A 12,477-nucleotide genomic window follows, 5' to 3' on the forward strand; every position below is an offset into this window, starting at 1 on the left:
TGACCAGGAATGGGACTTTGATCTGTATCATAGGTCAATGCTCAGCTGCTGAGCCACACCGGCCAGGCATGTGTGTGTTTTGAAAGTTCCTTCCCAGGGCTGTGGGCTCTAATCAGGAGTCCCACATGGGGTGGGGTCAGCAGCCTCCCCTGGTATCAGAAGCTCCAGGGCTGCCTCTGTCTATTGCTGATGGGCACCGGGCGTCCTGATGAGCAAACGCAAGGCTAGCCGTGGGTGTCATGGTCACTGCCTGGGCCTAACGGTGGTGGAGACCCCAGCCTTGTCTGGTCAGTGCCAGACCTAACCAGGCCTATGATCTTTGGCCTAGGGACAGCTGGGTCTCCTCGCCTGGGCTGTGTCCTACTGAGTGGAAGGGGTCCAAGTCCTGTGAGGGCTCATGGAACCGAGGTCCGGCCCTATATACAGGGCTCTGTGGCCGCCCCCCCCCCCCCACCCCCGTGAACTCCAATCTGGACTGTCCAGGCTCACTGACGATGCAGACACATGGGCAGAGCACCGCCCCCACTTCTGTCCCCCAATCGGAGATGTCCTCTCTCTCCCCTCCCCACTCCCTCCCTTCCCCACCCCGCCCTCATCGGTCCTGGGAGGCTGGACGCCTGGGTGCTCGCTGGCGGCGCAGACCAGTCGCCTTCCCGGTGGACAGCGGTCTGGGCCCCAGCGAGCTCACGTCCCTGGCTGGGCAGTCGGCACCATCCGCGGGTCCCTCTTTGCGTCCCTCGGGCCCCGGTCCCCGTGTTCCGCTGTCCCCCGCCCCATGGAGCAGCTGCTGCGCTCCGAGCTGCGCACGGCGACCCTGCGCGCCTTTGGAAGCCGAGGCGGGGGCTGCATCAGCGAGGGGCGCGCCTACGACACGGACGCGGGGCCTGTGTTTGTGAAGGTCAACCACAGGGCGCAGGTGCGGGACGGCGCGGGGAGGTTGGGCGGCGGAGAGCGGGGTGAAGGGGGATGGGGCCGGGGAGACGGGCGAGGGCGGCCCTTCCTGGTCAGGCCTGGCGTCACTGTCGGGGTCAGCCTGCGGCCGTGGAGCGGACCTCTGCGGGCATCAGGGCTTCATCCGCTGCGGGATCAATTCTCCTGCGTGCGCGGGAGTTTTCGGTGTTTGGTTTAGTTTCTCCACCCATCAAGTGTGGGGGCGGTGAGGCTTGGAGACCCGGGCTGCTGCTGCTGCTCTCCTGCCCCAGCTCTGGGCTCCCATTTCCCGAGGCGCCCCCACCCCCACGCGGTCCTCAGCAGATGTGAAGAGGCTGGAAGGAAGCCAGGACCCCCAGGGACTCCAGTTCCCTCTACTCTCAGGCCCTGCTTGTGTCTGGACCTGGTCTCCATCTCCTGCTTACACGATTTCTGTTAAATATATATGGAAAATACAACGCTTTACAAGTGGAGCCACAGTGTATGTACCCAGGCCATGAGAGCAGGCTGGGCCCCTTTGGGGTCCAGCAGTAGTGGGGTGTTGGCTGTGGGCTGGAGGGAATCCAGAGAGACCCCTCCCAGTCCCCTGCAGCACTGTCCAGGTCTGGGATGGACAAGGGCTGGGGGCTGGTCCAGCATCCTTGCTCTGTGGACACTGGGAACCATTGAAGAGTCTGATTTCAGAACCGGAATCCCTCAGAATAATAAGCCCCCCACCCACCCACGGGAAAGCGGGTTTTCTGGAACTGATGGTCCTGGGTGCTTGCAATCCCACGCGGTGGCTTCTGTCCAGGGCTGCAAGCCCCCGCCTGGCTGCAGAGGCCCCCGGTGGAGTGGGAGCTCACTGTGGTGCTCTGGACGCAGGCCCGGCAGATGTTTGAGGGGGAGGTGGCAAGCCTGGAGGCGCTCCGGAGCACAGGCCTGGTCCGGGCACCTCGGCCCATCAAGGTTATCGACCTGCCCGGGGGTGGGGCTGCCTTTGTGATGGAGCATCTGAAGATGAGGAGCTTGAGCAGGTGAGAGAGCGTGTGAGAGTGAGAGTGTGAGAGACAGGAGAAAGGGAGCAGCCTCTTGCTGAGCTGCCTGCAGAACTGGGTGGAGGTGCCAGAGGCAGAGGTCCCACCTCCGTGCTGAGCTGTAGAGGGCGTTCTTGGCTTCTGGTGTAGGGCTGGTCTAGGTTAGTTTGGTTCCAATGAAGCTGCATCGGGTAAGCATGTAGGAACCATCCCTTGCCTGTGTTGTAAGGGGGCCCTCGTGCCAGCTCCATTTGGGGTGAGTGAGGTCTGATCTAGTAACTATCTGAGGTCCTTAAAATTTTTTAAATTATTAAAGTTATGTATATTGCCCAGGCCAGGTAGTTCAGTTGGAGCCCCGTCCCAATACACCAAGGTTGTGGGCTCGATCTCCAGTCAGGGCACACGGAAGAAGCAACCAATGATGTGTAAATAAGTGGAGCAAATCGATGTTCCTCTCTCTCTCTCACACCCATCAATAAAAATAAGTAAATAAAAAGTTATATATATTTGTAAAAAAGAAAGAGGTAGAAAATACAAACTCATTGAAGAAGACATAGAGCCACCCGTAAATCCATCAGCAGGCACTGGCTGCCACCCGCAATTTGGTGTTTTATCACCACCCTGGCCTTTTGAATTTTTTTAAATTAGATGTTTGGGATAATATTGGTTAATAACATTATATAAGTTTCAGGTGTACAACTTATAATACAACATCCGCACACTCCACTGCGTGCTCACTACTCAAAGTCTAGTCTTATATCACCTTGTATTTGAGACCCTTTTACCCTCTTCGTCTGCCCCACCCCCTTCCCCTCTGGTATAGTCTTTTTTTACATGTGATATATGTTTGTTTTTACAAAAACTGGGAGATGGTTTTTAACTTAACATTACTTTTTGAGCATTTGTCCCGTAATTCTCAGTACTTCCTAAGGCTTCCGTTGATGCCCACTTGCTGCCCCACTCTTGGTGATTTTACTCTACGTTTTTGGAAAGGGTAACTACCTGCCTTTCAGTTTTCAGTTTAATAGTATGGAGAGTAGTTTTTGAGGTATTTGAAACATTTCTCAAAGTGGAACATGCTAGCAGGTTGTTGATATTTCTTACTTTAATGAGCTGCAATTTCTTCTCTCCTCAGTCAGGCATCAAAACTTGGAGACCAGGTGGCGGATTTGCACCTTTACAACCAGAAGCTCAGGGACAAGTTGAGGGAGGAGGCAAACACAGTGGGTGCGTTCAGATCACCTCCGTGTGCCCTTGACCTAGGTGCATCTACCATGGACTGGTGCTCAGGGTGACATTTCCATGACAGGTTGGATTGTTTGCCATTTCCCTCTACACTCAGTGTGAAAGTGAGATTGTTAAGTAGGAGTTTGATGGAGCTGATAAGCAAATAGAATTGGATCCTGGCCCTTTTATACCCAGCTCTGCTGTCCAGTGCCCTGAGGCTGAGTGTCCTGGCTGACTGCTGCCTAATTGCTAAGGGGGAGTGGTACGTCCTCAGATCACCCACATTCCAGTAGTGCAGCCAGGCTTGTCCTGATGCTCTGCCCGGGTCTAGCATTTAAGAGAAAGACAACATCTCTTCCTGTTGATAGGCCGGAGGGCTGAGGGTGCTGAGTCCCAGCATGTGACCAAGTTTGGCTTCCACACAGTGACGTGCTGTGGCTTCATTCCTCAGGTGAGTGCCCTGGTTAGGATGCATCTGCTTAGCTGATGGCCATTCCTAACACCCCAATGCTGGGCACCCCCTCCCCTTGTATGAACAGTGTGCCAGTCCGCTGGCACCAGGAAGATTGACCATGTGATTTCTAAAAGCAGAGGGTGAGCTGTGATACCTGGGATGGGGGAGTTGAGCTGGGGGAGGGGGTTGGGAAGCTGTGGGGCTGGTGGAAGAGCATTCAAGCAGAAGGAACAGTAGGTGTAAAGGCCATATTTCAGGAGGGCACATGATGAATGGGGGATGGTGGGGGAGACCGAAGCAGCATATGAGGTCAAGGATTAAACCCTGGTCATTCAGTCCCTCTTCTGGGGCCTTTAGAAAATGAATGGTACTATTGAGATGTAATTCACATTACATAAACTTCACTATTTAAAATGTACAATTCAGTGGTTTTTAGTAGGCTCACAATGTTGTATAACCATCACCACTATTTAATTTCAGGACGTTTTCATTATCCTCAAAAGAAGCCTCATACCCTTTAGTGGTTGCTCTACCCCAACCCCTGATAGCCACTCATCTCTTTCTGTCTCAGTGGATTTTCTTGTGCTGGACATTCCATGTTAGTGCAGTTCCACAAGAGCCAGCCTTTTGTGTCTCTCCTTGGTGTGGGCAGCGGGTGGTGCTCTAGGTTGAGGTCACTGGGACAGGTCTGAGGTAGATTTAGGGATCCTAGCCAAGGGGCAGCCCTCACATGTGGGGCTTGTTAAGACTCCCGAGATCTCTGCAGAAGCCGGGTCCCTGGGGGGTATGCACCGGTCTAGAGCCAGCAGTCATGGCGAGTGGTCCCTGGCAAGCGTGGCTGAGCGTGGCTTCTTGTCCTGCTTCAGATGTTGAGTTTAAGAGCTGTGGGGTCTCCAAAGACTTGGTTGACCACACACAGTGGGTTTTCAAGAACTGAGGAATTGAATCGTATGCAGAACCCCAATGTCAAGCAGATGAGAGGGGCTGGTCCGTGAGGGGCACAGGTGCGAGGGGCACAGGTAGCCCTGGAGTGCCCCTTCGGACTCCATGATTAACAAGCCAACTTAGGTGGGCTGCGGCCCAGCCAGGAAGGGGCCAGGGACAGGAGGACAACCTGGCCCACCTCCCTGTGCTGTGTACTCTGGTCTGGCTTTTCAGTCGGCATAATCATTTTGATAATTTGTCCATGTTGTCGCATGTGTCAAAAGTCTGTTCCACTGTGGGGATAAACCACAGTCTGTTTTATCTCTTCACCTGTTGATGGACATCTGGGTTGTTTCCAGGTCTTGCTTTCACAAATAAAGCTGCTGTGAACCTTTGTGTACAAGAGCCTGTGTGGACAAATGCTTCCATGTATGTTGGGTAAATACCTGAGAAGGAAATCAGTAGGTCATAGGATACGTTCCTATTTAACTTTTTAAGAAACTGCCAAAATATTTTCCAAGTGGTTGGGCCATCTGCATCTCCACCAGCAGCGCTTGAGAGTCCCAGCTCCTCCACATCCTTGCCACACTTGGCTTGTAATTCAGTCTCACTTCATTTTTCCAACTTGTCCGTGTCTGTCACTTAACTAGGGTGTCTAGACCATTCACAGTTAATGTGCTTAGTTGATTTTTTACTTATTTTTTGTTAGTTCTCACTTGAGGATATTTTCTCCACTGATTTTAGAGAGTGAAAAGGAGGGAGGGAGGGAGAAAGAGAGACACATTGATGTGAGAGACACATCGATTGGTTGCCCGTGCCGCCATCTGGGGCTGGGGATTGAACCTGCAACCCAGGTATGTGCCCTTGACCCGGAGTCAAAACCATGACCGGTCAGTGTGAGGGGCTGACGCTCTAACCACGGAGCCACGCTGGCCCGGGCTAATGTGCTTACTCATATGGTTAGGGCGGGCCTGTCACCTTGCTGTTTGTTTTTTATTTGTCCCCTCTGTTCTCTGTGTTCATCTCCATCTTTAGCTCCTCTCTTTTGGATTAACTATTTTTAATGATTCCGTCTTACTTTCGTTGTTGGCTAGCTATAATATTTGCCGTGTTCTTTTAGTGGCTGACCTAGGGTTTAGGCAGGTTCTGTGTATAATTGTCCTGTGACCACCGGCTGCAGCATCAGCCTCCTTTCCCTTGCCGCCCAGGTGAATGAGTGGCAGGACGACTGGCCAACCTTCTTCACCCGGCACCGGCTACAAGCGCAGCTGGACCTCATTGAGAAGGACTATGCTGACCGAGAGGCAAGAGAACTCTGGGCACAGCTACAGGTGGGCACTGCAGGTATATCTTCTGAGAGAGGGGCTGTGCTCCTGTGAGCCCACCACATTTCCTCTGGCGTTGGGACCACTGAGTCCTGGAGTGGACCTGGTCAAGTTGTGGGCACATAGGGCCCCACTCTTGATCTGATGGGGAACCTGGGAAGGGGGGGGACCTGAGGACATGCTTGGCCCCTGAGTACCTTTCACCCCAGAGGTCACCAGGCTCTTAAACCTCAGACTTTGCTCATGTGAAACACAGGTACCGGGATAGTAAAGGGTCGCATTTACTGTTACTTTTCTTGCCCACTTTTAACCAAAGCATGAATGTTTCACCTCTTAGAGCAGATGTGGGCAGAAGATGCCCGAGGGACTGATTTCAAAACAACAACCCAGAATGTTAAAAACAGAACGTGGGTATCAATCTGGAGTGAGCAGGCATTAATGAGCTGTTATTTAACTCTTTAATGAAGTAACCAGTGGGATACAAGGGAGGTGCAGAAATGGGCTGTGAAATAAAATAGTGGAGAAAGTTTGCTAAGTTAGGTGCAAAAAAATTCACTCGGGTTGTATGGTTCCTATTCTACAGGACAACGAAACCATTACCTAACCTCTGAGGTTCAATACTGTATGGAAACCAGTAGTGTTGTAGAGCTTCTGGGCCTGAGTCCAGTCAATAGTAAGAGAAAGCTCCACTCCCCTGGGGCTTGCTTGGACCCTGAACAAACAAGAGGTCATCTTTGCCGTAGTTCCCCGTATTGGATGAAGAGACTGTGGTGCATATCCTGTTAAGCTGTGTGTCCAATACTTTCCTTAGGTGAAGATCCCGGATCTGTTTTGTGGCCTAGAGATTGTTCCTGCCCTTCTTCATGGGGATCTCTGGTCAGGAAACGTGGCCGAGGACGACTCGGGCCCCCTTATTTACGACCCGGCTTCCTTCTACGGCCATTCTGAGTTTGAACTGGCAATTGCCTTGATGTTCGGTGGCTTCCCCAGGTCCTTCTTCACTGCCTACCACCAGAAGGTCCCCAAGGCTCCAGGGTTTGACCGGCGGCAGCTGCTCTACCAGCTCTTTAACTACCTGAACCACTGGAACCACTTTGGGTGGGAGTACAGAAGCCCGTCCCTGAGCACCATGAGGAAGCTTCTCAAGTAGCAGCCCACCTGTGCCCCTGCCCACCTGCCTGCCCAGCAGATGCCTGGGGGCCGCAACAGCAGAGGCAGCTGCAGCGGCTAATAAAGCCATGGGGGTGTTGGGCACGGAACTGCTGTCACCTGTGTCTACATCCTCCATGCACTTGGGCTCATTTACAGGGTGCCTGGGCCCCCCGAAAGGGCTCCAGCGGGCTCATTACACACCACAGTCTGGGGGATACTTGAAGTTTGGATATTTTCATGATAATTGTCTTGAAATTCACACAGACTTGGGGTTTGCTTAGGCCGAAGATGTCCCTGCGGCTCCTGTTTTAGCTCATGCAGAGTTGGGGACCACGAGTTCTGCCCCACTTCTTAAGCAGCACCTCTGGGCTGAGCAGGGCTCCAAGTCCACCCTTGAGGTGGGACAGATGCCAGGAAGGACCCCTGACACTGTGGGTCTGGCATTTGGGCTGCAGCCCCTGCCCAGCCTCTCCCCTCATTTGTCAGCTGGTGTGTTTTCCGCTGGATAAAAAGGAGGGTGAAGGCTGGGAGAGTCTTGGGCAGGGGGTGTGCCCCACAGCTGGGGTGCCTGTGCTGTGCAGGGTGGTTGGGATGCCAGGGCTGGGGACAGGCAGTGCCTGGCAGGGCCTCTGGGCATTGTCCTCCGTGTGTGTCCATAAAGTCAGGAGGAGCGGTTACCAGTCCTCGAAAAACTACCCATTAATTTGTGGCAGTAGGACCCCCCACGTTTCTCTCTCCTGTCCTGTGCAGTTGTCTCGTGGGGTTCGTTCCCACCCCTGACGTATGAGCCTGCTGAGGACTTTCTAGAAAGAAGCCCCCCCAAACGCTTCCTCTTCGACATTCGAGGGTCCCAAAGGCAAACCGCCACCTTGGGTGGAACCCACGTTTGCTCCACGCGACTCCCGTGGGTAAAGGCGGGGGGCAGCTGTGGGGACCAGCGGTGCGGGGGGGGGGGGGCTGCGCGGGAGAGGGTGTGAGGGAGCCAGAGGGCCTGGGCGGAGGGGGGGCGTCTCCTCTTCCGCCCCCAGGGGGGACTGCACCCCAGCCATCGCCCATCCCAGCGCTCAGGCCTCTCCACTCCTCTCGTCCCCCCACCACGGGCCCAGACCCCCGACACCATGCCCGCCACGGGCCCGGCCCCCCACTCGCCCCTGCACGGGCCCGGCCCCCCACTGGCTCCCCCACGGGCCCGCCCCCCCACTCGCCCCCCCACGGGCCCGCCCCCCCACTCGCCCCCCCACGGGCCCGGCCCCCCACTCGCCCAGCCACGGGCCCGCCCCCCCACTCGCCCCGCCACGGGCCCGGCCCCCCACTCGCCCCGCCACGGGCCCGGCCCCCCACTCGCCCCCCCACGGGCCCGCCCCCCCACTCGCCCCCCCACGGGCCCAGGCCCCGCCTCCGCCCCGCGGGCCCAGGCCCCGCCTCCACGCGCACTGTTTGGACGGCGGCCGCGCGCCGCGGCGGGACCGGCGCGTGAGGTCAGAGGTCGCGGGGCGGGGCCTGTCTGGGCAGCTCAGCGCGCGGCGTCCCCTCAGCCGAGTCTCCTCAGGCGCCGCCCGCCTCCCGCGACTCCCGGGCCGCCGCTGCTGCCGCCGGGATGGGCCTGAAGCAGGAGCCGGCCGCGGGCTCCCCGGAGGACGGGCCGGAGGACGGGGCGGAGGACGGGGCCCCGGCCCGCGGCGGCACCTTTGAGGCGTTCGGCGACAGCGCGGAGACGCGCGCGCTGCTGGGCCGCCTGCCGGGGCTGCTCGGGGACCGCGCCGCGCGGGAGGGCGCCCTGCAGCGGTTCCGAGGTGCGCGCGGGCCCGAGGGCGGGGCAGGCCCGGGGCGGCGGCCGCTTCCTCGCCGCGTGGCCGCCCTGCCGTAGCGGGCCCGGCCCCCCCGGGAGCCCGCGCCGCGCGGGGGCCGCAGCTGGGCGGAGGCGCGGGCGTGACGGGGCCCCGGGGCCCTGCCTTCCAGTCCCGCCCGCACCCCGCCCCCGAGCACCGCGGGGCGCGGGCCCTCCGGTGGCGGGGGAAGGGGCGGTGCTCGCCGGGCCGGAGGCCCCCGACGGCTCCTGGAGCCCCGGGGGCCGGGCCCCGGGAGTGAGCGCGCCCCTCGCGCGCGCAGGGCCGGGCTGTGTGCTCGGGCCGGGGGTCGGCACAGCCCGCGACGCTCGTGCGGGAGCCGGGGTCCGCTCCCCGGCCGCTCCCGGAGAAGGGGGCCTCCGGGGTGTCCCCAGGGCTGTGCGGCGCCTTCTCTCCCGCGCGCCCCGGGCAGGCCCTGTCGCGGGGGACCCCGGGCTGTCAGCCGCAGACGGGCGGGCCGCGCTCGCTGGGGGCCCTGGGTTGGGGTGAGCTCCCCGAGGCTGCAGGTGTCTGTCCGGGGGATCAGACGGCTCCTCAGGGCCCCCAGGTAGCGGGGTTCCGCGGCTCAGGGAAGCCGGGCGTGGGCCCTTGTAGCCGAGGAGGTGCCGTCGCGGCCTCGCCCCGCGGCCCGGGGTGACTGCCCCAGGGCCCGGGCCGCTGCGGCGGGCGGCGGGGTCCGGCCCTCCGTCCCTGGGCGAGTCGGGGCTGCGCCCCCGGGCTCCTGCCCCCCCGCTGAGTCTTTGTTCGCGGCCGCCCGCGGGGCCGCACGCCGCTGGTGCTCAGAGCTCCCTGGAGGGCGAGGGCTGTGTCCAGGGACCTGGGACCCGTTTTCCCGTCCCCGGGAAGGGGTCGCTGCCGGGCGGTGGCCGGTGAGAGCGGCCTCCGAGCAGCGGCGCAGCGGCCGGGCTGCTCTGGGCTGGAGGGGCGAGGGCGCGGGGTGGGAGGTCCTGCTGCTGGTCCGAGGGGCGGTTAGAGGAGCGGACGGGGAGTGTGCAGCGGCGGGAGACCGAGGGCTTGGCCGGGAGGAAGAGCCCAGGGAGGGCGTGCGGAGCAGCCGAGAGGAGGCCGGGGCTCTGGCGCCGGGAGCTCCCCCCAGGCGGCCCTGGAAGTCAGGAACACCTGAGGGTTCCCGAGGCTCCTGGGCATGGTTGCCTGGGTGATGTTAATTCTCATGTTTTTCTCTTTAGTGATAATGGACAAGTACCAGCAGCAGCCTCACCTGTTGGACCCACACCTTGGTAAGAACGGGCTGATGACCACGGGAGCCTTGGTGTGCGTGCGTTTGCAGAGGGTGTCAGGGTGAAGTGTGTGGGTTTTGTTGGCAGGGCCTGGCTGGTCTATTTAAACGCATCTGTTGCTCATCCTGTTGCTCTAACCTGCCTGCGCAGGTGCTTTATGTGGATCACCAGGTAGTCCTCCCAGCATCCGAGGAGGGCACTCCCGGAACCATTTCACAGGCGCAGATGTGGGGCTTGGGTCTCCTTAACTTGAACTTAATCCAGGGGAATGATTTTTGTTTCTTTTGTTTCTTTTTAATTTATTTTTTATTGTTCAAAATATTACAGATGTCTCCTTTTCTCCCCATTGACCCCTCCTACCCCTCACCCAGCCCCCTCCCCAGTCCCTCACCACACTATTGCCTGTGTCCTTCGGTTATGCATATATGCATATAAATTCTTTGGTTAATCTCTCCCACCCACCCCCACTTTTCCTCACATTTGTCAGTCTGACCCATGCTTCCATGTCACTGAATCAGTTTATTAAGTTCTTTAGATTCCCCAATATAAGTGAGATCATGTGATGTTTGTCTTTCTCTGCCTGGCTTATCTCACTTAGCATAATTTTCTCCAGGTCCATCCATACTGTCCCAAAGGGCACGAGAGCCTTCTTCTTTATAGCTGCGTAGTATTCCATGGTGTAAATGTCCCACAGCTTTTTATCCACTCATCTACTGATGGGCACTTGGGCTGTTTCCAGATCTTAGCTATTGTAAACTGTGCTGCTATGAACATAGGGGTGCATATATTCTTTCTGATGAGTGTTTCAGGATTCTTAGGATATATTCCTAGAAGTGGAATCACTGGGTTAAAGGCAGCTTCATTTTTAATTTTTTGAGGGACCTCCCTACTGTTTTCCATAGTGGCTGTACCGCTGCACTCCCATCAGCAGTGTACCAGGTTCCCCTTTCTCCACACCTTCGTTTGTTGGTTTGTTGATGGCAGCTGTTCTTACAGGTGTGAAGTGGTACCTCATTGTGGTTTTGATTTGCATCTCTGATGATTAGCAATGTTGAGCATTTTCTCATGTCTTGACCATCTGTATGTCCTCTTTGGAGAAGTGTATTCAGTTCCTTTGCCCATTTCTTAATTGGGTTGTTTGTCTTCCTCATGTTGAGTAATATGAGTTCTTTGTACACTTTGGAAATTAGCACCTTCTCAGATACATCCTTGGCAAATATGTTTTCCCAGACTGTGGGGGTTCCTTTGTATTTTGAGGCTGATTTCTTTTGCTGTGCACAAGCTTTTTAGTTTGATGTAGTCCCATTGGTTTATTTTTTCTTTTGTTTCTCTTGCCCTACGAGGTGGATCAGTGAAAATTCCCCTATGCGAGATGTCTGTGACTTTACTGCCTATGTTTTCTTCCAGGATTTTTATGGTTTGGCTACTTACATTTAAGTCTTTTATCCATTTTGAATTTATTATTGTGTATGGAGTAAGTTGGTGATGTAGTTTCATTTTTTTGCATGTACCTGTCCAGTTTTCCCAGCACCATTTATTGAAGAGACTGTCTTTACTCCATTGTATGCTCTTGCCTCCTTTGTCAAATATTAACTGACGATAATGGCGTGGGTTCGTTGTATTTATTTTTGACCTATTTCATACTGAGCAATTTTTTTTTTCCTACAAAAAGTAACACATGCTTCTGGCATGAACTTGGAAAGGTAGCAATAGTGATTTAAGTTGAAAGGCAGGGTGGTGGGGGAGGACGGGTACATGAGCAAAACCCAGAGCCAGACCACCTGGGTTTACATCCTAGCCCCACCACTTTGCTGCTCTGTGCCTGAGTTTCCTCACCTGTGAAATGGGGGTTTTTAGCACTGCCTACCCCGCAGGGCTGTGAGATTTAAAGATGTGAACTGTGAATGTGTGGGCAGGAAGGGTTAGCTTTTTTGTGCATATGTGTGCCTTCTGAAAAGGGCTGGTGCTGTGCCTGCTGTTCTTTAAGTAACCAACAGGTTTTGTAGAAGGTAAGCTTTCTGAATGCTCTCCTGTCTCAGGTGACAGAGGAATCCTTGATTGATAGCCTGGCTGGGGGGGAGAGTAGCTGTGGGCTTGTCATATATGGCTTTACTTATGTTGAGATATGTTCCCTCTTTTCCCACTTTGTTGAGTTTTTGTTATAAAAAGATGTTGAATTTTGTTAAATGCATTTTCTGCATCTGTTGAGATGATCATGTCTTTATTGATTTTCTTTTCACTTGTTCTGTCAAACCCTGAAAGGAGTATGGAAACCAACTATAGTTACAGATTTGTCTATTTCTCCTGTCAGTTCTCAGTTTTTTCTTTACTTTGAAGCCGTGTAATTTGTCTAAATTAACCCTT

At 55.9% G+C, this 12,477-nt stretch overlaps 2 protein-coding genes across 2 annotated transcripts in view; both read left to right on the plus strand.

The window, feature by feature from the left end:
- The first annotated feature begins 641 nt into the window (after nucleotides 1–641).
- Nucleotides 642–7,054, plus strand: FN3K (fructosamine 3 kinase). The gene is made up of 6 exons (XM_016215432.1): nucleotides 642–916; nucleotides 1,795–1,946; nucleotides 3,082–3,173; nucleotides 3,542–3,624; nucleotides 5,760–5,882; nucleotides 6,688–7,054. Exons 1-6 carry the CDS (start codon nucleotides 776–778, stop codon nucleotides 7,024–7,026), a joined length of 930 nt encoding a protein of 309 aa, XP_016070918.1. The 5' UTR covers nucleotides 642–775; the 3' UTR covers nucleotides 7,027–7,054.
- A 1,571-nt stretch (nucleotides 7,055–8,625) lies between these two features.
- Nucleotides 8,626–12,477, plus strand: part of TBCD (tubulin folding cofactor D) — a 114,024-nt gene continuing 110,172 nt past the window's right edge. The window contains exons 1-2 of the mRNA XM_087826451.1: nucleotides 8,626–8,821; nucleotides 10,063–10,113. Of these exons, the coding sequence (XP_087682577.1) occupies nucleotides 8,626–8,821; nucleotides 10,063–10,113 (247 nt within the window). The remainder of the gene's footprint in view (nucleotides 8,822–10,062; nucleotides 10,114–12,477) is intronic.

This window comes from Miniopterus natalensis, chromosome 17, assembly GCF_054644295.1.
Source record: "Miniopterus natalensis isolate mMinNat1 chromosome 17, mMinNat1.hap1, whole genome shotgun sequence".
Classification (NCBI taxonomy): domain Eukaryota; kingdom Metazoa; phylum Chordata; class Mammalia; order Chiroptera; family Miniopteridae; genus Miniopterus; species Miniopterus natalensis.

What these genes read in the sequence shown, in the direction of transcription:
- FN3K (XM_016215432.1), top strand. Translation starts at nt 776, where the DNA reads ATGGAGCAGCTGCTGCGCTCCGAGCTGCGCACGGCGACCCTGCGCGCC. An exon ending in GCTGTGGCTTCATTCCTCAG is followed by an intron (nt 3,625 to 5,759) that starts GTGAGTGCCCTG and finishes CTTGCCGCCCAG; the next exon opens with GTGAATGAGTGGCAGGACGA. An exon ending in AACTCTGGGCACAGCTACAG is followed by an intron (nt 5,883 to 6,687) that starts GTGGGCACTGCA and finishes TACTTTCCTTAG; the next exon opens with GTGAAGATCCCGGATCTGTT.